The 27192-nt window shown below is 44.7% G+C and overlaps 1 protein-coding gene across 2 annotated transcripts in view; it reads left to right on the top strand.

Moving 5' to 3' along the window:
* The window catches only part of ARHGEF28 (Rho guanine nucleotide exchange factor 28), a 354612-nt gene that overhangs the window by 125054 nt on the left and 202366 nt on the right, over window positions 1-27192 (top strand). The window contains exons 5-6 of one of the 2 annotated variants that reach the window (XM_082272798.1): window positions 13725-13908; window positions 19296-19476. In XM_082272798.1, the coding sequence (XP_082128924.1) occupies window positions 13725-13908; window positions 19296-19476 (365 nt within the window). Of the gene's footprint in view, window positions 1-13724; window positions 13909-18972; window positions 19090-19295; window positions 19477-27192 lie in introns of those variants that run through there. The other variant, XM_082272799.1, reaches the window with a different exon arrangement.

Genomic DNA, 27192 nt, shown 5'->3' with positions numbered 1-27192 from the left:
ATTCATGGTTCCCTCAATAAACTGTAGCTCCCCAGTGCTGGCAGCACTCATGCAGCCCCAGACCATGACACTCCCACCACCATGCTTGACTGTAGGCAAGACACACTTGTCTGTGTACTCCTCACCTGGTTGCCGCCACACACGCTTGACACCATCTGAACCAAATAAGTTTATCTTGGTCTCGTCAGACCACAGGACATGGTTCCAGTAATCCATGGCCTTAGTCTGCTTGTCTTCAGCAAACTGTTTGCGAGCTTTCTTGTGCATCATCTTTAGAAGAGGCTTCCTTCTGGGACGACAGCCATGCAGACCAGTTTGATGCAGTGTGCTGCATATAGTTTGAGTACTGACAGGCTGACCCCCTCCCACCTTTCAACCTCTGCAGCAATTCTGGCAGCACTCATATGTCTATTTCTCAAAGACAACCTCTGGATATAATGCTGAGCACATGCACTCAACTTCTTTGGTCGACCATGGCAAGGCCTGTTCTGAGTGGAACTTATCCTGTTGAACCGCTGTATGGTCTTGGCCACAGTGCTGCTGCTAAGTTTCAGGGTCTTGGCAATCTTCTTATAGCCTAGGCCATCTTTATGTAAAGCAACATTTCTTTTTTTCAGATCCTCAGAGAGTTCTTTGCCATGAGGTGCCATTGAACTTCCAGTGACCAGTATGAGAGAGTGAGAGAACACCAAATTTAACACACCTACTCCCCAATTCACACCTGAGAGCTTGTAACACTAATGAGTCACATGACACTGGGGAGGGAAAATGGCTAATTGGGCCCATTTCTTCAGTGTTGTCACATGAAAAGATATAATAAAATATTTACAAAAATGTGAGGGGTGTACTCACTTTTGTGAGATACTGTATGCCATGCTTTACTTAGTATTACTCTTTACTACTAAATGACACATTCCCTTGTTAAAATTTGAGGTGTAGTTTTACGCCAGTAGACTTGACAGTTTTAATCTACTGCTTACTACAATTAATGATGCAATGTTTAGCCACCTGCATTCTATTTATGTAGACCAGTGATCTCCAAACTGTGGCCTGTGGGTCGAATGCAGCCCTTTGCTCGCGGACACACAGATTGAAGGCACTATTCTTCCCACAGACACCAATGATGGGGCAGAGGCGGCTCTAGGCTTTGTGAGGCCTAAGGCAAAACTTGGACATGAGGCCCCACTCACGCCCATAATGGTAAAAATAATCCAAGCAATAAAAATTAACTTTATAAATTGCATATATTAAGAGCCTTAACCTTTGTACTATGAATTCACAGTTTCTAGGATTTTTTTCTAACCAATTCTTCTTTAATCAAAGATCATTAAACATCGGGTATGTATGTATGTATGATGTCTTACATCACAGTCCCCAGCATTTCCCTATAGGTCATTATTCCCTGAGTCCCTCCTTACATCAGAGTTCAGTGTCCCCCTTACATAAGAGTTCTCCTTTAAATCAGATTCCCCCCAGCATCTCCTCCTTGCACCAGAGTCCACAGAATTCCTATTTACATTAGAGTCCCCCTCTTAAATCTAATTTCAGAGAGCCCCCTTTACGTCAGAGTCTCCAGAGTTTCCCCCTCAAACTGTAAGAGGGAACTCTGAAGACTCTGATGTAAGAGGAGTTCTGGGAACCTTGATTTAGGGGGAATTTTGGGGACTCTGAAGTAAGGGGAGTTCTGGGAACCCTGATTTAAGGGGGAATGCTGGAGACTCTGATGTAAGGAGAGTTCTGGGAACCCTGATTTGAGAGGGAAAGCTGGGGACTCTGGTGTAAAAGGGAACTCTGTGGTCACGGAAGCTCCCCCTTGCATCAGAGTTTCCAAAGTCCCCCTTACACTTCCCTTCCTCAGTCCACCACAGTCTAGGGCACGACAAGTCCCACTGCAGAAGGCTGCCATACCTGAGTCCCCACAGAGGGCACTGTAAATTCCAGTATAGTGCACTGCCATTCCTCCCTGAGGAATGGAAGACTGCTATGCTTGGACTTGTACTGCTCTCTGTAGGGGACTGAGGAACTACTGCCTGCTATGCTAAAACTTGTAGTGCCCTCTATGGGGACTAAGGCATGGCAGCCTGCTATTCTGGAACTATTCTCCACATTCTAGGGCACTATAAGTCCCAGCGTAGTGGGCTGTCATTCCTCAGTCCCTCACAGCTGGGGGGGAAACATCTAAAGGACAACTCCAACCAAAACTACCAATAATATACAGATTCCATATGCTATACAATGTCACAGCCCCGCTACCCCTCACCTTCCACCTCGGGTGCTGTCATTGTGTAGGGCAAAGGGCTCCAGCTCCACCATGTTTGGCTTTGATGTCAGAAATGCAGGACTGGCTCAGCTCCACTTTCTTCCCTGGCAACTGACTCTGGCATCATGGGGGCCCTCTCCTCCTCCCCCAGCCACCCAGGGGCCCTCTCCTTCTCCCCCAGCCACCCAGGGGCCCTCTCCTTCTCCCCAAGCCACCCAGAGGCCCTCTCCTTCTCCCCAGCCACCCAGGGGCCTTCTCCTTCTTCCACAGCCCCCCAGGGGCCCCTCTCCTTTTCCTCCAACCACCCAGGGGCCCCTCTCCTTTTCCTCCAGCCACCCAGGGGCCCTCTCCTTCTCCAGCCACCCAGGGGCCCTCTCCTTCTCCAGCCACCCAGGGGCCCTCTCCTTCTTCTCCTCCAGACACCCAGGGGCCCTCTCCTTCTTCTCCTCCAGACACACAGGGGCCCTCTCCTTCTTCTCCTCCAGACACACAGGGACCTCTCCTTCTTCTCCTCCAGACACCCAGGGTCCCTCTCCTTCTCCTCCTCCAACCACCCAGGGTCCCTCTCCTTCTCCTCCTCCTCCAGCCACCCAGGGTCCCTCTCCTTCTCCTCCTCCAGCCACCCAGGGTCCCTCTCCTTCTCCTCCTCCAGCCACCCAGGGGCCCTCTCCCCCAGCCACCCAGGGGTTCTGTCCCCCAGCCACCCAGGGGTTCTGTCCCCCAGCCACCCAGGGGTCCTCTCCCCCAGCCACCCAGGGGCTCTATCCTTCTCCTCCAGTCACCCAGGGGCCCTCTTCTTCTCCCTCAGCCACCCAGGGGCCCTCTCCTTCTCCCTCAGCCACCCAGGGGCCCTCTCCTTCTCCCTCAGCCACCCAGGGGCCATCTCCTTCTCCCCCAGCCACCCAGGGACCATCTCCTTCTCCCCCAGCCACCCTCTCCTCCCCCAGCCACCCAGGGCCTTCTTCTCCTCCTCCTCCACCAACCATTCTAAGGCTCTTCCAACTTCCCTGGGGCTCCTCACCCCCTTTGCGTAGTAGACACCGCAAATCTATGACCAGCCTGCAGAGTGACAAGTCGGGGCCTGGTTACCTTTATGTTCCGGAGCCAGGGTAGAGCTCTCCTCCCAGAGCAACAACCGATGATAGCAGAGTGAGCTGACTGTGCAGTCATTTCATACTGATGCAGGTACACTCCCACCGATTCCTCTACATCTTAGGATTACATGATCAGGCAGAGAAGGCGGGGTAAGTGTCAGCGGACAACAGACACCTGGCAGTCGCAGTGAAGGGACTGCAGCACACTGCTGCAACTTTCATATCCGAGGATTTAAAGCAATCTTTTACTTGGGAGATTTCCCTGACTGTGCCCTTCTAAATGTTGTCCCTCCGCCACTGGCCACGAGGCCCCTGTAGGTGCGAGGCCTTAGGCGACCGCCTAATTTGCCTAATTAGAGAGCCGCCTATGATGGGGCTCATTCCTTTCACTGACAAAAATGATGGGGCACTGTTCTCCCTTCTCCTGGCCACAGGCCCCATGTCATTTTTTTACTCCCATTCACCACCAAACCTGAGACATTGTCTAATCCCACTGACAATGTAGCATTTTTTACTTCAAATGGCCACAGTACGGCCCTCCTAAAATCTGAAGGACAGAAAGCTGGCCCTTTGTATAGAAAGTTTGGAGACCTCTGCTGTAGACACCATGCTAGGTGCAGCGCATTAAAGAGTAACTCCACATTTGTTGAGGAAAAAAACATTCCCCTTCGTGTGATCTACGTACATTGCAGGGATTTTTACAAACTTTGTTGCAGATTGCTACCTTTTGTTGGTCTGAAGAAATACAGTAGCTGATTGTTTGTGTCCATGTGCTGAGTGAATCCAATGGAAATGGATTTCATAATTATCAATTAGTTGCCTTTGGGAGTGTCTTGTTGCAGGGGATGTTCAAAATCTGATTTGTATCTTCGTGCAGAAAATCAGAAGGCCAATTACACAAAATGCAAATTAATTTTCTACGTTTCTAGTGGGGGGCGTTCTGTACACCATCTGTGAACAAAACGCCTCCAGGTAACCATATTGCATTTTACAGAAAATCACAGTGGCTGCAGATTGGAAAGGTAATTTTTAATAACATTCAATTACAATAGGACTTGTAGTAATTGTATATAAACTATGTTTTTTTTAATTGCTATTTTTTTTCCCCACAAAATTGGAGTTACCCTTAAATGACCAGGTGTGTTGTTGGCTAGCTGCATTGTGAGACCTGTAGAATTAGAAGCTCACATTAGATACTGCGTCAGTGCTATGGCAACTTTTTCTTTCCCAGTACTTTATTACATAGTTCACAACAGTGTTTCTTAGCTGTGAACCTAAAGGACCCCAAATAGAACATACTTTTTCAAACTTTAAAATGCATACACAGCAGCTACTATATGTTAATTAGATTGGCCATACTGTAGTCTAATGGTGTGTCGAATTCTTAGGCTCTGTTCACATGTAGGCGTTTTGGGGCGTTTTTGGGGAGTTTTTCTGCTCTAGGATCAGCTCTCAAAACGCCCAACAAGACAAATCCTATTCATTTCAATGGCCCCTGTTCACATCTGAGCGTTTTGACGCTGTGAGCAAAACGCCCAACGCTCAAAAAAGTACATGAGCTTCTTTTTGGGCAGATTACAGGCGTTTTCCATTGGTCTCTATTCAATCTAAAAACGTCTGCACAAAAAACGCCTGTAAAAACGCCTGTAAATCGCGGTAAAAAACGTGCGAAAACGCTACGCTCAGGTGTGAATGTAGCCTTAGACTAAACGTTCCAGATTTAATAAATATTAGAGAGGCAATCATAAATATTTTGTGACTTCCACAAGCTAGCTTCCTACAACCCTGAAAGAAATACATGCAGAATAGTAATTTCACTTTGCTTTGGGAATTGTTTTGCATAGTATAAATTTGTATTATGCCAAAATGCGTATCTCGAATATCCTAAAGAAGTTTTTTTTAATTTTCTGATTTTAATTTTATTTCAGCGTTCATTGTAAATTTTCAAGCAGTAATACTGAATCTCACCAATAGAGGGAGCTCTGTTTTCTCGTATTATAGCATTTTGTTGGTTTCCTGAACAGAAAAGATGGCTTTCATCCACATCTTGTTTATTGCTTTTTAAATAGCACTTAATTATTGTGTGCACCCATGCTTGCAATACCTAAGATGCTTTCAACACCTGAAGTTTTGACCTTTTTTATTATATATGAGGAAGCGATATCACTCAAAGGATAATGTCATTCAATAGTATCAGTCTGTATAAAATTCAAATGTATTATTTGACTTGTACATTATTTCCTACTAATCATTGAATAGGATGAATTTAGTGTGAAGTCAGCATAGTGTGCAGTTTGAATTGACTGCTCATTGTACATCACACTGATGATGTATCCTTCCAAGAGCTGTACACTTCATTGTGTGCAAAAGCATTAGGATAATTGTCCAATCAGTGCCCACAGTGCATGACCATCTGGAACCATTATCAGTGCACATGACCACTAGGAACCATGCCCTCTGTACATTTGTGACCGCCCAGAACCATGCTCATTGTACACAACCATAGCAAATAATACGGGAGTAACATGTTAATAATGGTGGCGTTGGCCTGAGTAACATGTTAATAATGGGTGCGTTGGCCTAGAACACAAGCCATCACTCATCTCTCTAGCTTCATGTACTGTGCATTAGTTTATCCTAAATGTTTCTAAAAGTTTACAGGAAAGACTGTAAGGCTAGATTCCTACCATGTGCGTTGCGTTTAGTGTGTGCTTAAATGCACTTGAGTTGACGTGTTTTTGTAACCTGTTGCATTGAGGTGTGTTTTTTTTTTTCCTACAGCCGAGGCCAAAGTATTTTATTTTTTTCCCATAAACATTTTTTTACCTTAATGCATTCCTTGTATTAAGGTAAAAAATGTTTAGGTGTCAGCATCCCTCCCTCACCCCCCCCCCCCTTTTACTTACCTGAGCCTTCATTTGATCCAGCGCCGTGCACGTTTGCAGCTCTTCTCTCCCCTCACTTCTGGGTCTCTCTAGCCTTGCTGGGGCACCAGAAGCCTTTGACTCTCAGTGCTGTCAATCAAAGCCAGTGGCGAGGGTGCAGGGGACAGGGCCGAGTACCACAGTCTGTGTCAATGAACACAGCAGCGGGGCTCAGGTGTGAGCATACACGAGTGCCCCCATGGAAAGTGGCTTCCTGAGGGGCACTGGACAGAGGGGAGGGGCCAGGAGTGCCAGTGGGGGACCCGAAAAGAGGAGGTTTGTGGCCGCTCCATGCAATTCAATTGCATAGAGCAAGTAAGTATAGACATGTTTGTTATTTTTTATTTAAATTTTTACCTTTTATCTGCACTGCTTTGTGTTGTGATGCATAGCAGGGGCATAGCTACAGGGGGTCACAGGGGCCACAGTTGCGTCCTGGTCCCATGTGGCTCCCCTGTACATCTAGATAGGAGGGGTGGGGGGGGGGGGGCAGCATATAGAGGAACAGATGCCCTCTATTTTCCTCATCGTCTGCTAATTCCTCTCACAGGCATTTAGCGGCTGCAGAAGTGAAATGAAAGGGCATTGGTTCCCCTATATGCCGCCTCAGTTGCCCCTCCTATCCAGGTCCTGCTGCTCCTGGGCCCCCCTGTATACTCTCCTGGACCCCCTTTTACCCCCTGCAGCTCTGCTGGCTTCCCCCCTCCCCTCTCCTGCCAGCTGCAGTGGAGAATGCTTTCAGGATAGAGAGCAATGTCATTTACCGGCCCTTTCCTTTTCTGAATGGACAGAGTCAGTGACCTGTACCGAATGCTTCTGTGTCTATTCATAAATGAACAGATTTTATTATAAACCAACCGGAAGCTCTGTACAGAGCTATTCCTGTCCACCATTCATTCTGTGCAGCTGAGCCTGCCGAGATGGAGATTGAGGGCTGTGTCCTCAATCTCCTTTCTTTGTCTCAAAGGTGAAAAGTCAAAAGTCTGTTTGGACCCCGAAATCTCACAAAGCCCCCCAACTGGGCTCATAAAAAATAATGAAAAATTAAATTGTAAAAAAAAATCAATACGACGGTAAAAAAATATGAAAAAAAAAAATACTGACACCAGTGACGAAACTATCAGGGTTGCAAAGATCGCACTAGTGACCAGGCCCTGGCATTTTGCCACCCGGGGGGGGGGGGGATTAAGACAGCAGGAATGGGACCCCCTGCCAAACATGTGAAAAGGTCCCGCTGTGGAACCAAAATAAAGGGCCCTGTGATTTGAGTAAAGAGCCCTTCATGGTTTCTTGCACTGGGGCCCTGAAGGTTCTAGTTGTGCCTCTAATGCATAGTAGTGTATTGTACTGCCTTTAAATGCGGCATTTTCAGCTAACTCACATGATCACAGCATGTTGGTGTTCACTGGTCCTATTGGAAAGGTTTCAGCTTTTCATTGTATTGGGCCTCGATGACACCTGAACAAGGTTGGTGCTGTCCTTCTGTAGGGAAAAGCCGATAAAGACATTGTCAGGGGGTACTCTTTGAAAGTGTTACAATTACACAATGCTTACACTTATGCTGTAATAAAACCAGAACCAAAAAATTATTATATTGCTTACCGTTCATTAGATGTGGTGGCTGCATTCTTTTTTGGCTTTTTTTCCCCCTTGTTTTTCACCTGGTGATCTGGCCAGTACCACACCTCTTGTATTGAGTGCCCCTACTACTCTGGATGAAGGAGCACAGCAGGCACCAGCATTGCCATTCTGGGGGCAGAGAAGTGTTAGATGTGCTAGCAGATTTAAATACACTAACAAACAGACGCTGAACTCCAGCTAATACTTTAAAAGCAGTTACAGCAAACCATTTTTGGATTGAGGTTTTACATTACTAAAAACTGATCATTTTAAGCATCCCAGTTAGTGTTAAATGGTTTGTCTCATCCCTGTAACTGCAAGAGAGCTTTACTGTTGAAAAACAACAGACTTACTGCCAGGATCACCAGATGAAAACAGAAAAAAAAAAAAAAGCCTAAAAAAGAAAAACGAATGCAGACATCACATCTTAGAAATGATAATCTGCAATATAATAAATCCTCCCTTTTAAATGTAATATTGCTTTAATAACTTGCTGACCACCCTATAGCAGTTTTCCTGCTACAGTGTGGCATCTCAGCGCAGGATCATGTGTGTATATATACACTTGATCCTGCACCTCCGTCTGCAGAGGGCACGTGAGCACCGCTTCTTCTGTGATTCTTCACAGCAGAAGCCAGTCTGTGGGTGGCGGGCACTCCATGTCCTCTGGCACCTACCGATTATCGATAAACACATAACTCGGATCTGCCTATGTGAACAAGGCAGATCGCTGTTCTGACGGGGGGGAAGGGATAGATTCTGTGTTACTGCAAAGCAGGGACTAGAATCCATTTCTTCCCCTTGTAAAAGCAACACGTATAGTACACAAAAACACTGGCTAGGCACACAGTTAACCCTTTTCATCCCCCTCAGATGTTTGACCCCTTCCCAGGCAGCGTCATTAGTACAGTGACAGTGCATATTTTTAGCACTGATCACTGTATTTGTTGCACTGGTTCCCTTAAAGCAGGGATCTTCAAACTATGGCCCTCCAGTTGTTCAGGAACTACAATTCCCATCATGCCTAGCCATGTTTGTGAATGTCAGAGTTTTACAATGCCTCATGGGACTTGTAGTTCTGAAACAGCTGGAGGGCCGTAGTTTGAAGATCCCTGCCTTAAAGTGTCAGTGTCTGATTGTCCGCCGCAATATAGCAGTCCAGCTATAAGTCGCTGATCGCTGCCATTACTGGTATAAAAAAACAACATAATTATATACCATAGTTTGTAGAAGCTATACCATTACTGTAAACCAATCAATATCGGTATTTTTTTTATTACTAAAAACATGTAGCAGAATACATATTGGCCTAAATGTGTGAAGAAATTCGATTTTTTTTTTACATTTTTTTTTAATTGGATATGTTTTTTTTAATAGCAGAAAGTAAAAAAATATATTTTTTTCAGAATTGCCGGTATTTTTTTGTCTATAGCGCAAAAAAATAAAAAATGCAGTGGTGATCAAATACCACCAAAAGAAAGCTCTATTTGTGGAAAAATAAGGACATACATTTAATTTCGGTACAGCATTGCATGACTGTACAATTGCCAGTTAAAGTAACGCAGTGCCGTATCGCAAAACATGGCCTGGTCATGAATGGGGGGGGGGGGGGGGGTAAATCTTCCAGGGGTCAAGTGGTAAAATGTTACATTGCTGTGCTGCACACTACCTGACCCGGCACGGTTGCCAAAGAAGAAGACCCAGTGGAAAGCCCTTGTCCCCGGTGTTTAGCCATGTGCAGTATTGGCTGAAGCTGTAATGTTGTTCAGATGCAATGAGCTAAAGGTTAGATTGTGTCCGACACGGAGAGAAAAAGTTCTCAAGAAAGTTTTCCTAAAATACATGGAGCCAGCTGTGCCGCGCTCTCTGGGGATTGGGGATGAGCCCTCAAACAATTCCCATATACTTCTGCACAACATCCTCTTAGCTGTGTTTATTTGTTTTGTGTGATGTGTAAACAATTGTTCAATTAGGGAGTCGCTCAAAGCTTTCCTATGGCTTTAATAAGCCGGCTGGCTTGATGTAGATGATATAGATGGGGAACTTCGGAACAAGTTGATCCTAGAACATTTATATGTGCCCTAAAGAGATTTTTCACATGGACAGCAAAGGGGTGGTAATTGATCTGCATGTTTATGGACCCCCCCCCCCCACCCTGACCGCCCACCTAAATCCCAACTTTGCAGCTGGACAGGGTGGTACAGATGCAGCGGCCACCATGTCTTGCCTGATTTGCAGAGTTTGACAGGTTGCGCTGCCGGTTAAACTCGCCAATTGGGGTCAGTTGACTGTGCTGCAACTGCGAGGCAAAGGCTTTGCTTATGGTTGTAATGTATTTCGAAACAAAGTCACCCTTGGGAAAAAAAAAGTTAACCCCCCCCCCCCCCCAAAAAAAAAAAGCAGATCCAGGAAGCCACAGGGTCACCTCCTGAATTTCTGGCAGCCACTGATCTGGCACCCTCTGAAAGCGTTCCATCATGAACTTGGCATGCAGTGCACCTGATTGGTTCCCAGTCCTGACCCTCTTTTTGAGCTTTACTGTACAGGAGATTGCAAGAGACATAAAATCCAAATGAAAAAAATGCAACTAATTTATCCATATTTCCTCTTCCCAGTGATCACTCACATGGACTATTGTATTGTAGCCCTGCCCCCTTGAGGGTGGCTGGAATTTTCACCTTTTCGGGTCCCCTGGGTTACCTATAGCAACTGCATACAGAATCATAGCACTTTACTTTCTGGCTCAGTCAATGAACAGTCTATGTGGGGTTGTTTTATTTTATATGGGGATGGAAGAATGGATAAGTGGGATACTCCCAACACTTGAACTATTCACAATGCTGAGGACTTCTATCTGAGAATACGGCAAGGCCGCAGCTTCATCCTGCCACGAGATGAATCTGAAGTAATGTTCTTTAGTACTTATCTTCAGGGCACACGCCTAGTACCCCCTTTCTATCCACCAGCTGACACCCGTCCTCTGACTACTCTACTCTGGAGTGGCCCCCCTCCTGGTCAGGCCCTTAGACACGATCCCCTGTACTCGTGATACTGCTTTCCAGGTTCTCCAATGTCTCAACTCCTCCTACTCAGCTCTCCTGGACCTCTGGGTTCAGCTCCACACTTCTGGCTCACCAGGTGGACTGCCTGCGACCATACACCAACTGCTGCAGAAGAGGAGGCAGCCCCCACCCTCCTTCCGGGACTCTGCTCACCAGCCAAAGACCCAGAGCACATGTGCTCCTGGCTTTTATACCACACCCCACAATGCACAGCAGTCTGTGCCAATCACTGGGGCTGTATAAAAGCCTGTGTGCCCATTGGCAGAGATGTATAGTAACTAAGTAGAACTACTTCACTATTGTACTCAAGTACCGAAAGGCGGTATCTGTACTTTCCTAGAGTTTAATTTTTTTCTCCTACTTCCACTTTTACTTCACTACATTTTTTCAATGAATTCAATACTTCTACTCCGATATTTTTTTTTGTGCTGCATAGTTACTCGTTACAATTATAAAAATTACCATTGCCAGAACAGTAGTTGGCAGTTTTCATGAAGTTCAAAACGTGTATTATCAGCGCATACGAAAATAAATGCTACTGTATGTATAAATGCTGCATTTGAAATAATAAAAAACAATATGATCAAACTTTTGACTTCTTTCTTTAATAACGACATAACACAGTACTTGTACTTTTACTTTCAGTACTTGAGTACCAATTTTTTTTTTCAAAACTACTGGTACTTTTACTTTCAGTACTTGAGTAGCAAAATTTTTAAAAAACTACTTGCAATACTTAAGTACAAAAAATGTTTAATACTTTAGTACTTCTACTCAAGTCACTTTTTGATCGAGCACTTCCACTTCTACTCAAGTATGGGTTTCGAGTACTTTATACAACTCTGCCCATTGGTCAGGTTTCCTCCACTATCCAATGTTCCTCCCCATTGGACCAGTGGGGACACTCCCCCAGACCACATGAATCACACACTGAGCACATTGAGCAGACCTAACTCACAGATCATGCTCTCTGTTAAGCAGAGTGTGATATAGAATTTACCTGCTGCTCATCTGATAGGCAGAGAGAGCCAAAGCTATACTCACTCTCTAGCACCTACCTAGGGGGGTGCTACAGTATGAAGTATCTGTATAGCAGCGCAGGTGAGAGACGGCAGCATAGGCATGGACTAACATGCACAGGTGGCAAAGTAATAAAGACTGCTGTACAGGCATTGGATTCACAGGACTGTGTCATTTCTGAACCAGCATGTTAGTACTGGAGTTAGATGCTGATCCTGGAGGATGCCTGAACAAAGATGGCGCTGTCCTTCACAAGGGAGAAAGAAAAGATGAAAGCAACCTCAGCCTTTTTATGAGCTAATAAATATCTTTTTGTTAGGAGTTCCTTCGCATCAATGCTCATAAAAATAAATCAGAATCACAGCCAACGATGAAGCTTGCATACACTTAATGTATTTATGAATTCCCTTTTTTAATCAACATTATATTATGTTTGTTTTTTCCTAAAATGTCATCCTGATTTGCAGCCTGAAATCAATATTACTTTTATCAGTCAGAAACTAATGGAATTATTATTAATATTGGTATTTATAGAACACTAGCAATTGATTCAGTGTTCCTACATATTTCACATTGCCTACCCTCAAGGAGCTTACAATCTAATGCATACATATACTTGTGGCACTGCCCCCTTGAGGACTGCTGGATAATACACTCCAAGGTCCCCCGGGGTTACCGTTAGCAACACTGGCATTCACAGTTTAACACTTTACTTCTTGGCTCAGTCAATGATCAGTCCAGGGGGATGTAGTTGTTTTTGGTGTTTTATTTAAATTAGGGATGGGAGAAGGGAAGAGTGGGATACTCCAAATTAAACTATTCACAATGGATGAGAACTCCTGTCTGAAGATGCAGCCCGGCTACAGATTCACCTTGCCACTAGATGAATTTAGGTTAAGTCACTATACAGATGACTTAGTTGGGTAGATTATCTTGAGGGGACCTGCCTAGTATCCCCTTTCACTCCACAGACTGACACCCGTCCTCTGACTATCTTACACCAGGGTGGCCCCCCTCAGGTCAGGCCCCTAGACACAATCCCCTGTACTCACGATACTGTTTTCCGAGGGTCTCCAGTGCCTCTACCCCTCCATTCAGTTCTCCTGGACCTCTGGGTTCAGTTCCTCTCCTCTGGTCCGACTGCCTGGGACCATGTGCCACTGCTACAGAGGAGGAGGCAGCCGCCACCCTCCCTCCGGGACTCTGCTCACCAGCCAAAGACCCCACAGCACATGTGCTCCTGGCTTTCATGCAGTATCCCATAATGCACTGAGACAGCCAGTCTCTACCAATCACCAGAACAGTTTTAAGGCCCGTGTACTCATTGGTCAGGTTTCCTTCCACTGTCCAACATGCCTCCCTATTGGACCAGTGTGAAACACTCTCTAGACCCAATAAATCACACACTGAGCATACCTAACTCACAGATCCTGCTCTCTGGTAGGCAGAAAGCAATATAGATTTACCTGCTGCTCCTCTGATAGGCAGACAGAGCCAAAAACTATACTCTCTGGTCTCTAGCACCTACCTAGGAGGGTGCTACATACTGTACATACCAGGACCAGTTTAGGCAGGAGCCAACTAAGCTACCAGCAAATTCTTCTGCAAGGGAGTACATGCAAACTGCATGTGGATAGTGTCTTGATCAGGAGAAGTGCTGGGCCACTGTGTTGGCCCAGGAATGGGCTTGCTTTCTCTTTTTCAGAGGTCAGTAATGTAATGTATGCTTTCTGTTTTTTTCCAGAGGATCTTTGTCAAGAGACGCTTTTACATCTAACAATGAGATGGGGGCTCCTGGAACTGTCACACTACTTCATCTCTCTGCCTGGAGGAAGTGCAGCATTAAGCAAAGTGAACACAGAAGGAGAGACTCCAGTAGAACTCGCTATTCGGAATGGTCACAGCAGACTGGTCAATCTGTTGAGCAAGTGAGTACAGCTGCTGCTATTCCATTGAGTGTAAAGCTTTATATGGACTGCAGTAATACCTTGGTTTGTGAGTAACCTGGATTACAAGCGTTTTGAAAGACGAGCAACATTTTTTTTTAAATTTTGCCTTGATATGCAAGCATGTCTTGATATACGTCCAGTATTGGACTCACAATGTTAAAGTGGCTTAGCAATGCTAAAGTGGTTTAGTACAGTATAAGCATACCATCCTCTCTGTTACATAACATTGTGTGTCCCTGTGCCTGTACTGTATATAAAAGATGCTGATTTTTACTGTATCAGAGTGTCTCCTGGCGCTCACGTGACTCCACGTCTCTCTGCTCTCCCCGGTGGGTGGGGCCAAGCACTCCCGCTGACATTATCTGGGGAAGAGAGAAGCAGAAAGACGAGAAGTCACGTGAGCACCGGGAAACGCTCTGGTACAGTAGAAATCAGCATCTTTTACATACAGTACAGACACAGGGACACATAATGTTATTTAACAGAGGGGATGGCATGCTTATACTGTACAGCACTGTACTTTAGATATGATAGCAGCATATCTTTATTTATACCAATAAATGGTTGTGGAAAGAATCATCGGAGTTTCCATTAATTCCTATGGGAAAATTTGCTTTGATATATGAGTGCTTTGGATTACAAGCATGCTGCTGGAACGAATTATGCTCGCAAACCAAGCTATTACTGTATTTTACAGTGAATTTCTCCACCACTTTGTTTGCCTGGGAATGCAAAGTGACCTACTGATACTTTAAGTATAGAAAATATTGTGATTCACACCCCTTTCTTCCACATAACAGCAGCACTGGTGCTTGGTGATTGGCCACTCAGGCACCCATCGCTGTCACGTGGTGAAATATTTATTAAAACTGGAGCACTCCCGAGAATCTGGTGCAGCTGTGCATGGTAGCTAATCAGCTTCTAACTTCAGCTTGCTCAAATAAGCTTTGACAATAAGGCTGGGTTAACACTGGTACGACATGACTGTTGTATGACTTTCAAACCGACTTTGCCTTGAGACATTGGTACTACATCGGTCCTACTTCCATCCGATTTGAATGAATAGGATAAGATTTTGCTCCAACTTTTGAGATAGTCCGACTTGTCCTTTGACCAATCAAAGCAATCCCAGCGTGACGTAAGTTCCTTCTCCTGCTGCTGTATTTACAAGTCTGATGGTTAGGACAAGGATCCGACTTTGATCCGTCTTCAATGATATTGAATGGGCTGAAGTTCGACTAAAGTACTGCAGGACTTTTTAAAGCGGTTGTAAACCCTATAAAAAAAAAAATAAAAAAAAAAAACCTGCAAGACAAAGGCATAATGAGCTAGTATGCATCGCATACTAGCCCATTATGTTTAACTTACCTTAAAACGAAGCCCCGACACGGACCCCCGGACATCGATGCGGGCGCTGCCATGATCCCTCGTCGTCTCTTCCGGGTTCGGCGGCTCCGGCGCGCTGATTGGCCGGAAGAGACGGCTCCAGCGCGCTGATTGGCCGGAGCCGCGATGACGTCACTCCCGCGCATGCGCGCGGGAGTGATTTTTCCGGCAAGCTCCCGGCAAGTTAATTGAAGGTCCCCCCGGACCTTCAGAGCGCATGCGCCGCTCGCGCGAGCGGCTGCATGCACTGTAAATATCTCCTAAACCGTGCCGGTTTAGGAGATATTATTTGTACCTACAGGTAAGCCTTATTATAGGCTTACCTGTAGGTAAAAGTGTCAAAAAGCGGGATACAACCGCTTTAAAGTCGGAACAACTTGTGTCGGACCAGTTAGGGCAGCTCTCATAGGGAAGCATTGATCTGTACACGTCATGTGACATGTGCTCTCAAAGTCAGATCGTATGTTGCACCAGTGTAAACTGGGCTTAAAAAGTAGAAGCTGATTGGTTTCTATGCACAGCTGCATCAAATTTTGCACTCTCCAGTTTAAGTAAATCAACCCCATGGTGTCGAGGAGAGGGTCTTCAGCTTTGTGTAAGCTCCCAAGTTTCAGCCTGGAGCTTACACAGAGCTTCTCCCATGGGCAGAAGGGGCAATGGGGGATTGACGAGAGGTACACTAGTTTACCAAAAGTATTGAGACGTTTGCCTTTACATGCACGTGAATTTTAATAGCATCCCACTCTTAGTCCATAGGGCTCAATATTGAGTTGGCCCACCCTTTGCAGAAATACCAGCTTCAACTCTTCTGGGAAGGCTGTCCACAAGGTTTAGGAGTGTGTCTATGGGAATGTTTGACCATTCTTCCAGAAGTGCATTTGTAAGATCAGGCACTGATGTGGATTAGAAGGCCTGGCTTGCAATCTCCGCTTTAATTCATACCAAAGGTGTTCTATTGGGTTGGGGTCAGAACTCTGTGCAGGCCAGTCAAGATCCTCCACCCCAAACTTTTGTGCACTGGTGCGCATTCATTTTGGAACAGGAAGGGCCAACCCCAAACTGTTCCCACAAAGTTGGGAGCATGAAATTGTCCAAAATGTCTTGGTATGCTGAAGCCTTAAGAGTTCCTCTCACTGGAACTAAGGGGCCAAGTCCAACCCCTGAAAAACAACTCCACCCCATAATACCCCCTCCACCAAATGATTTGGACCAGTGCACAAAGCAAGGTCAATAAAGACATGGATGAGCGAGTTTTGGGTAGAGGAACTTGACTGGCCTACACAGAGTCCTGACCTCAACCCGATAGAACACCTATGGGATGAATTAGAGTGGAGACTAAGAGTCAGGCCTTCTCGTCCAACATCAGTGCCTGACCTCATAAATGCACTTCTGGAAGAATGGTCAAACATTCTTATAGACACACTCCTAAACCTTGTGGACGGCCTTCCCTGGAGAGTTGAAGCTGTTCTAGCCAACCCAATATTGAACCCTACGGACTAAGTCCGGGATGCTATTTAGTTCATGTGTGTTTAAAGACAGGCGTCCCAATACTTTTGGTAATGTATATACAGCTGTTAAGGCAGCAGTTAAAGCGGTAGTAAACCTCCAGAAAAATAAAAAAAATTGGATCCCCCCGCAGGTTGTGCACCTCATACTAGTACATTATGACAGACTTACCTGGACAGGGAGCCCTCTAATGCAGAGCTGTCATGGCTCCCCAGAACTTCCATCTTCACCCAGTCTTCCTTCTGGGTTCACAGACTCCAGCTCTATAAAAGGCTGGGGCCGCGATGATGTCACTCCTGCTCATCAACGCGGGAGCTCCGGCACAAAGCTCTGAAGATACGCTATGGGTATGCTGTCCTTGCAGAGCGCATGCATTGGTAAGGTTACCGACTGCAGGCTGTGTAAATATCTCCTCAACAGTGCAGATATTCATTGTACCTACAGGTAAGCGTTATTATAAGCTTACCTGTAGGTTCAAGTTAAAAAGTGGACTTTACTTCCACTTTAAGGGCCAGTTCACACCATAGAAACGCAGTCCGCATGCAGGGGCTGCGGACATGGTACAGGAGATACAGGGGCTGCAGACATGGTACAGGAGATGCAGAGGCTGCGGACATGGTACAGGAGATGTAGAGGCTGAGGGCATGGGGCAGAAGATGTAGAGGCTGAGGGCATGGGGCAGGAGATGTAGAGGCTGAGGGCATGGGGCAGGAGATATAGAGGCTGAGGGCATGGGGCAGGAGATCTAGAGGCTGAGGGCATGGGGCAGGAGATGCAGAGGTTGTGGGCATGGGGCAGGAGATGCAGAGGCTGCGCTCATGGTACAGGAGATGCAGGGGCTGCGGGCATGGTGCAGGGGATGCAATGCTGTGGGCATTGTGCAGGAGATGTGGGGCTTTGGGCATAGTGCAGGAGATGCGGGGCCGAGGGCATGTTGCAGGAGATGCAGGGCCGAGGGCATGTTGCAGGAGATGCGGGGCCGAGGGCATGGTGCAGGAGATGCGGGGCTGAGGGCATGGTGCAGGAGATGCAGTGCTTCGGGCACGGTGAAGGAGATGCAGGGACTGTGGGCATGGTGCAGGAAATGCAGAGGCGTCGGGCATGATGCAGGGACTGAGGGGATGGTGCAGGAGATGCAGGGGCTGCAGGCATGGTACTGGAGAATCTCCTGTACCATGCTCTCAGCACTGCATCTCCTTAGGAGATGCAGGGCTGCAGAGGGGGTCTTACCCATCGGTGAGGCGCCTTACATTTAAAAATGGCACTTCCCGGCACCATCACGTCACTGCGCATGCCCGAGAATGGCCGCGCATGTACGGCTTTCCCAAGCGGCAGGGGTGGTACATGCGCAGTGTACATGTCGGGCCGCCCGCAGCCATTTTTTTTACAGGTGCCAGTGATGTTCAGACAGCCCCAGGGAAGGGGGACTTGCCGGCCTACTGGGAAATTTCCCGGTATCCCGGTAGGCCAGTCCAGCCCTGGCCTTAGGCTAGCCATACATGTTCAATTTTCTTCTACAATTTTCCTTTAGATTTACCTTAAACTATGTAGTGGAAGGGACTGCCTAATTGGATACAATTGAAATGTGTTTAGTTTTGACCTCATATTATACGGTTTTTGGTAAATCTAAAGGAAAATTGTACAAGAAAATTGAATATGTATGGCCAGCCTAAGTCTACCTATAATGTTCTTTGAGTGTAAATATTTTACATTTTACTGCCTGTTATTACCCTTTTAGAATCTACCCCTTTATAGTCTTTAAAGCCAGATAAATGTAATTAAATGTTTCCCAAAGACATTTCGCTGCAGATTATGGTTTATATAAATACTGTAATGCTGCCTAAACCCCAGCGGGGACTGGTGTGTATCCCTGCATACATCTTTCTGGTTCTGTATTGGTAGAGCAGGTCTGCAGACGTGGTGTAAGAACTATTTATGTCTCAGACAAAGCAAAAAGTCCCCAATGTATGGGAGTCTGGTTGTGTGCTGCCTGGTATTTCACAGTTTACTCTCAGTCCCCCGTTCTGCGCCTGTGTCATTTCTATCAGGGATGTGCACACTGCCATTGGTATGACACAAGCACGTCCGTGTCTGCTGGTACATTGTGTTATGAACGTCTCATTTGTTTATAACTACTTAAACAATGCTGAGCTCCCTTGAGGCGCTGTCTGTTTTTACCAGTGGCAGACGTAGAGAGCTGCTCCCTTCCAGTAAGCCGGTCAGTAGGAGTGCTTCCATGCTTGGCTCTGTACACACCGATCTATGGAGGTAATTCACTTTTCTTCCATTCGCAGTACATAGGGATAACAAGCTCTGTTTATTTAATTATACATCACTGACAGCATATTTGGTGGATCAGGCACACTGAGGAATACCATTCTTCTCTTTACTTAGATCAGATGCTAGTGAGAATTATTATTATTTTTGAAGACTTTGTATATTTATGTTTTATTAATTTAACCCTTCCTCTTCAGTTCCCAGGATATCCCTCCTCTTGACTTCTGTACAGCACCAATTAATCAGAACTCATTTCTACGCTTCTGTCGTACCTCTGGGGTGCTAACATTAACCCGGCAACAAACTTCTGGAGACTCGCTGGAATCGGACATCCAACTCTTTAGAAAATGTTTGTGTGATACAAACTTTTTTGAGAAGGTGAGGTTGATGAACTGTACTATTTATTTTGCTGGGGATTTTTGTATTTGTAGCAGAACCACATCAATGCCATTATTGTAGGTGGCACACGTTGGGTGAAATGGCTGTGATTTAGGGGCTGGCGCTATTTAGGTCTAATATGTGATAGGAATGCTCAGTTTACTTCTGTCATGTGACAACATATATCCACCTGAGCTCTGAGCCATAAATGCCATGGAGTTAGCCAGCAGGAGGAATGTCAGTGCTGTCAAATACATTCACAATCTATCTAGGAGAGTGAGACCCATCATAATGGTTTTGGCAGGTGATTTGTCTAGTTAATTCTGGAAATTAACATTATTTACTGGTGTACCGCAGTGATCTTTAAACCATTCTTTAAAAAAATAAAAAAATAAAAAAAAAGGCTGAACATGGCAGTTGATAGTGGCCATTCAGGAGAGAGCATCTTATGTTCAATTCCTTGCTTCTATTTGTCTTCAAAAGGCTACAGCTTATATGAGGGGGGTAATAAGTCAGATGTGTTTTATAGCAACTGGATGTGTTAATTCACCCTTTTAAGCAAAAATATAAAAAAACAAAGAAACAAAAAAACCTAGATATTTCTGTAATTTCTCAATAAAAAGTTAAAATCACACATTTTGAATATTTAAAAAAAAATACTGTATATTTAAATAATGCTAAGTTTAGAAAAAAAAACTTAAATTTAATGTAAAGTGGACGGAATATGCCTTCAGATAGCAGCAATCTGAGCATATATACTATATACATGTGGTGCCAAATCCTCAAAATATTATTAGAAAAGGAAGGATTGGGAAAACAAGGATTTTTGGGCACAGCATAATCATTAAAATTAAAGCGGAGTTCTGGGCACAAAAATGATATTTTTTTTTTTGTGCCCCTCCGCTAGGTAGACCTGACCTGAAAAGGAATTGGATAGTTATTTTTTTTTTTTTTTTTGTTCACTCACCTTTTAATTGAAGATCGAAGATACTCACCTCAGAGTACTTCCTCCCTCGGAGCCGCGGCTCACCCCGTCACTTCCTGTCTCGCTATGATTCCTGGGAGCTGAACGTCATCGCTCCCAGGAATCAATGCGACGGCACCGGCCCCGCTCGTCATTTCCGGGCGACGCCGCATTCCCCTGCTAAACAGCTTCTGGGCATGCCCAGAAGCTGTGGAGGAATGCGGCGCCGCACCGGAAGTGACGAGAGGGGCCGATGCAGGCACATTCTCGGACAAGAAGACGCGGAAGAAGACACAGAAGAGGACCGCGCCGGCTTCAGCTGCCCACAAGAGAGATGGAAACGCTGTGGAAGAAATTTTATAAGTAAGTATTTCTTCTTGCAGGTAAGTGCGAACCGGGACAGATCAGAGGCTAGCCATTGTGGAATGTGCTAGCCCTGACTGTCCCGGGGGTATGCTTATTGAAAATTGACTTCTGTGCCCGGAACTCCGCTTTAAGTTTTTATTTTTGAATCCATATAAAATCAGGGAACAAAAAAAGAATACTAGGTATAAAAAGACCTGAAAGGAGGTCCAAAAAGACAATATACAAATATTTAGCAGTTTGTTAGGGTAACAATTACATACAGAATATGTAGTTAATATTGCAGTTTAAGCAATCACAATACTTGACATCAGGAGAGTCCTGTCGACGGATGCCAAAAGACATGAGGTGCCGTCCAACCGGGTCAACTGATGTCGTATTCAAACATTCATGTTAGTAAGTTCAATATTGCTCAACATGTTTCGCCTTTTTCAAAGCTTCATCTGGAGCTTTTACTGGAATATTCTGTATAGTATTATAGAGTGAGACATATGCCTCAGCATCATATGTGGATAACGGGGGGGATTATTGTGGATTTGCAGGAGACTCATGTAGTCAATAGGTGATAAGAGACCATGGGGTTGCAGCTAACAAGGAATGATGAAGGCCTGACTGTCATCAACAGCCCTGATAGTAAGTCATTATTGTAGCTTGAGTCCAAAATAAAAGACCCATCAGAATAGGTACTAGACCTGAGCTCCTGTCCACAAATTTCTCCCCGGATGACTTGGGTATCCGTTTTCTTTCATGCGTGAGCTCACGGGGACTGGGGCACTTTAAAAAAAAAAAATAAATAGAAATTTTTTTTTTTAATTTTTTTTATTTTTAACACTTTTTTAAAAAAAATGTAAACATCCCTTGTGACAGCAATAGGCAGTGACAGGTACTCCTAAAGACCCCAGACCCCTCTACTGCGCTTCAAAGTATTCAAAACGCCGAAATATGCATTTTTGTATACTGACAGTTTTTTTTTAAATCGGCGCTATTGGCAGCCGAGTAAATTGGAAGTGACAATGTGTTGTCGCTTCCCGGTTACATTATTGGAGTGGAGACCCGATCAAAGCCGAATCCGGCCTCATTCGGGACTCGAATCCGCCTGTGGATGTGCCGGCTGGTTGCTTGGGTCTCCCGGTGGGAGGACCGGGAGGGGTCCCCTCCCGCTCGCTGGGATAACGGCCGAGCAGCTGCTGAGCCACATCGGTTGTTATCTCTTGAAAGCCGACCGCCGGCTCTAAAAAAACTGCAGGCTGCAGGCATCACCCCGGTACAACCACTTCTCAAGCTGACATACAGGTACCTCGGTTTGCGGGAAGTGGTTAAACTCCTTGAAAGAAAACAAATGTGTTCCCCTCCGGATGCTTTTAGCCATAATGTGCTAGTACGCACTGCAGTCAGTAGAACAACTGACTGACACAGTCCTACTGACACCAACCTCTGCCCTACTGGCATCGTCCACTGCCCTACTGACACCAACCTCTGCCCTACTGGCATCGTCCACTGCCCTACTGACACCAACCTCTGCCCTACTGGCATCGTCCACTGCCCTACTGACACCAACCTCTGCCCTACTGGCATCGTCCACTGCCCTACTGACACCAACCTCTGCCCTACTAACACTGTCCACACACTGTCCACTGTCTTAATGACTAACACTGTCCACTCTTAAGGTAGGCTAAGTTTATATTTTTACAGTGACATTTGTTTTGTTTTATTGTATTTTTTAAAGTTTTCTGTTTATTTATTTGGGCCTTGTTAGGTATTTTCTTTAAAAAAAAAAAAAAAAGAAAGGGCGCTGAAGCCCAGTGATATTTGATTGCTTTCATGTTTTTTAGGTTCTTTTGAGTTGCCCTCTCAATATGTAAATAAAAATCTGAAATAACTCTTTAGCCACTTGAAGTATCTTGGGGCGCTGTGGAAGCAGTGGGTAATATGGGGGGGGGGGGGGGCGCTCAGGTCAACTTTTGCATCAGGGCCCACAAGCTATACCCCCTGTTGTAAGTGTTTGCAAATGTACATGCTGCACCAAACATCATATCATTCGGATCGGTTCTTGCTATTCAATCTGTAATTGCCATTTCCAGGATTGTTTTCTGGAACCTGAAATTAACTTATATGTGAGGCTAAGGCTTAAGGATTGATCATAGAGAAGTGAAAACTTTACTATAACACCATTGATTAAATATGCTTTACTAATTTTAAAAAATATTTATGCATACAGTATGTGTATGTATGTGTGTTTGTGTGTATTTACATATATTTTTAATACAATAATATTTACATGTTTTTTTTTCTTAACTGATCTTTATTTAAAATCCAGTATTTGTACATTATTTATTATTATATTTGATTATTTAAACTTTTAATTCAAAATTTAGATAAATGGGGTAAACACTTTTTTATTTCTCTTTAGTGAAGTAATAGCTGTGAGCTGGATAACAATGTTTAACAGTCATTGTTAATATATGTAAACCAAATCAATAAACACTTTAATTACTAAAAAGTATTTTTTTATATTTTTAAATTTGCAGCTTAAGTACTTTGTGATCCTGCTATGAAGTCCTTCTTTAAGCACTTCCTATTATAGGGGGGGGGGGGGGGGGGGGGGCGGCACACTTTGTCCTCTTTAACAATAGTGCTTTTGCATTGTCCCCCCCGCCATACAGCCATCGCTGGAGTGCATAGATGTAGACAGGAAGATCGGTAGCACTAAGATGCACAATAGGAGTAAAAATAGGTGGAAAAGTCAAAAGAAAAGGCAACAGTTTTATGATGCATATTGCATTAGCAAACTAAATGTAATTCAGTTATGTACATTAAACCTTCATGCATATACTGTTCAAGCATGCATGTTTGGGCTTTAGGAAGGCACGTCTGGCACCAACCTTGTTTTAAACAGCAATGTTCAACTGTGAAAATCTACACTTGCTGACTGATTCCTTCCTTAAAATTGTTCAGCCAGGGAACATCAGCAGAGGTTACATCGCGCCTGTTGAAAAAACTTTCATAATTAAATACTAATTGTCTGGTTCAGGCTCAGGTGACCTCATATCTGTGGGTGCATTCAATGTGTAGAGTGGTATGGGTACTTCCAGATTTCCAGCCCAACTCCAAGCTCCCCCAGAAGTGCTTCCCCCCCCCCCCCCCCCAGGGGATTTTTTTTCAAATTCTTCTGGCTGGTCATGTGTTCTCCTGATCTTTTGCATCAGTGGGCAGTTTTCCAAAATGCAGAGAGCATGGCACTGATATTGCCGCTTTTCATTAATCCAGTGTGATTAAAGTGGAACCATGGTGACACCTCTCCAGGAGGCTGGGTTCATGACACCTATTTATTCATAGTATGTCCTCAGTTATCTTGGTTGAATGATTCTGGGCATCATTATGGTATAAGTAAGAAAAAATGAACAGCATTGAAAGTATAATGTAGCCTGATAGGGGTTTGTCCCTGTGAGCCACAATACTTTGTGTTTTAGGTATCCCAAAAAGTTACCCTCTAGAACGGGGTTTCCCAAAATTTTTTGGGCCGAGACCCACTTCTGAATACAGTTATTTTTCGGGACCCACTTGCTTGTAATTGAATATTGTAAAGCTACAGGATTTGTTGGCGCTATATAAATGCAAATAATAATAATTATAATGCATAGTTTAAAGGGAGGGGGATGTTCAATTAAAAATATCAATTTACTACTTTTCAATTTATTATTGAATACACTTACCAGATGTTCTAAGTAAGCGGTCAGAAACCTGTGGAATGTGTGGCATATAAGTGGAGTTGTAACTAATCAGCTCCCTCAAAGACAGTATAAGGCAGGCAGAGGACAGAAATCAACCACCCTAGGACAGTGATCAGCAGGCTATATGGCACTCACCCTCCTTCCTCTCCCGGGCGGTCCACAGTGAAGGTGAAGCCCTGGTTTGCCCTCTCCAGGGCCCGGCACATCTCACCCAGAGTCTCCATGATGAGGAGCTCTATGCTGGTCTTGGTGTCCTGGCTCTTCTCCTTCAGATCCTCTACTGGGGTCACAGAAGCTGCCATGAACTCCTGACACTGCCAGGCCACCTGGTCCTCCTATGACACCGAGGCTGTCGTCTCGGCCCGCTATAGCTGAGAGAATCCCGCCGTTCTGTAATTTGCACGGGCTCGCACAGCACAATTTAAGCGGGCCTGCTCTCAGTGATTTCCGACTCAGCGCGAGCCACTCAAACGCAGCTCGTTACCCACCAGTGGGTCCCGACCCACAGTTTGGGAACACCTGCTCTAGAACGTTGGTTTCTGTCATGTGACCTGTTACCCAGCATAGATCACTTGGTCTGTTGATGAAGTGAATTGTTGGACATTGACATTAGTAGGCTTCAGGCAGAACCTCTCAGTCCTACATTTACCTGTGGGTACAGCAAGGCTAAAATTTTGCAATGATATTTTAATATATTTGCTTGCTGAAAATCTATAATACTTTCCCACCAGAAACCATCTTCTGAACATTTTCGTCTGCTTTGAGGTTTTTATGTCAAGATTAAAAAGTTGCTTCCTCAAGTGTCTCTGGATAGGCCACAGACTTGAGTTATTTGATCAGAGAAAGTGCTCCACAGTCAATTTCTTAAAGGTGTTATTTTCTGTAGCCTTTTTATTTCACAACAACCATTTCTCACCTTCTGATTATTTCAAGACAGTGAAAAAAGGGTCATTAGCTTTCCTACCTCCACCCTCACCCTTATTCCTGATTTTTGTCTTCATCGGTTGCTGTTGGTGGAATCTTCCTGAAGTTTCCTGACCTATCTGTCCTGTTTAATTAAAGTTGAACTCAAGGCTAGGGCCTAAATGCACAGTTGGAATACATACAGTATATATAGGCAGTATTTTTCTTACCAAAGTATTTGGAAATATGTGTAGTTAATTTTGTGATACTTGCACCCCTTCCTAATAACATAGCCATGTCCTTGATCTCCACTTCAGAAGCAAAAAAGCTTGGTCGAGAACACGCCCCAGCCTTCCAAATGGAAAGGGAAGTAGCGGCATCATACTGATGGTTTATCACATAGCTACCAATTGTCCCTCTTTCCTCCTCATTTGTCCCTCATTTTGATCTGATTTATATAGGTGTATATAAAATCCACTTTTTATCTTTCAAAAAATTTTTCACAGTGCTAAGCCCTTCATTCAGTTTCTAAGTTGCTGCATTTGTAAACTTGTAAAACCAGTATAAAGGAATAGTAGTGGTAAAAAAGCACTTGTGGGTTTACTGTAACTAATCATTTTTTTTTTTTTTTTTGTATAATGCCCCTTTAAGGGGAAGTGGTAGGGTGTGTGTCCTATGCCTACTTTTGTTAATCTCAAAAAGTTAGGAGGTATGTTATTATTCTTCAACTCATACTGATTTTTCCTATCAGCATGTTGTCTATCTGCATATCTGCACTGCGCCATAGCCTGATTGGCTCGTAGTGCTGGCCTTCTCTCTTCCAGCCTGAAAGCTGCTAAACAGGAGGTTGCTGTCAAGACATATTTAGGACTTACACTAGTTGCATCTAAAAAATATGAAAGATTTGTTTTTCAATTTGATGTATAACCGCATTGATTTGTGGTTTTATATCTGCCTAGACTTCAGCTTTGAACACATGTCCTCCAATACAGTCTTATCCATAAGCTTCCATGCAATTGTTTGACTTGCACTCTAGCTACACGTCTCCAGATCTGAATGATCTCAACCACTGCCGTTGAGCTTTAATGTGGTTCCATAAAAACTTCCTTGCTCTTGGATTGGACTTGTTGGTTCTTGTATTTTACATTATTTTGCCCACTTAAGTTCCAGTATTGTTAGTAAAACAATTGTTTCCATTTATATGTAGCACCCTTCTCGGTAGGTTGCTAAGATGACAGGTACATTTTAGTTCTTTTTGTCTCCTCTGTAATCCTCATAAGCTATTGATTTCTCTGGGCTGTTGTATACCTCACAGGCTACAGGTTTGATTGCTTCCCCCTGCATCCTGGAGGCTCCCAGAACATAGAGGGCTGGGAGAGTTAGATGAGCAGTTTGAATATTTATTGTGCTGCAGCCAATCCTGGGGAGGTGGGGGGGGGGAAATAACTAGCCCATGGTCTGGAGTGGCCCTGGTTCTTGCCCTGCTGGAGAAGTTCCAGCCTTGGGGTGTAACGTCTGCTGATGTTCATCGAGGTCCCAGCTATAGCAGAGCTATAGCGGGGCTATTCCTAATTACGTTATGAGCTAACTATGCAGTTTCACCTTGGGATCTTTCTGAAGAACTCGCTGAAGAGTGCATGGTGGGGCTTGAAGCGTGTAGCTGCCCTGGGACATTGTGAGTACTGATCTGAGCTCAGGATCCTAGTGATTGTATGCTGTTCTACTTTTGGGGTGCCAACTGGAGCTCTTCCTGAG

Source organism: Pelophylax lessonae (genome assembly GCF_965119305.1).
Source record: "Pelophylax lessonae genome assembly, chromosome: 1".
Classification (NCBI taxonomy): Eukaryota; Metazoa; Chordata; class Amphibia; order Anura; family Ranidae; genus Pelophylax; species Pelophylax lessonae.
This window is presented reverse-complemented; position numbering and strand designations above follow the sequence as displayed.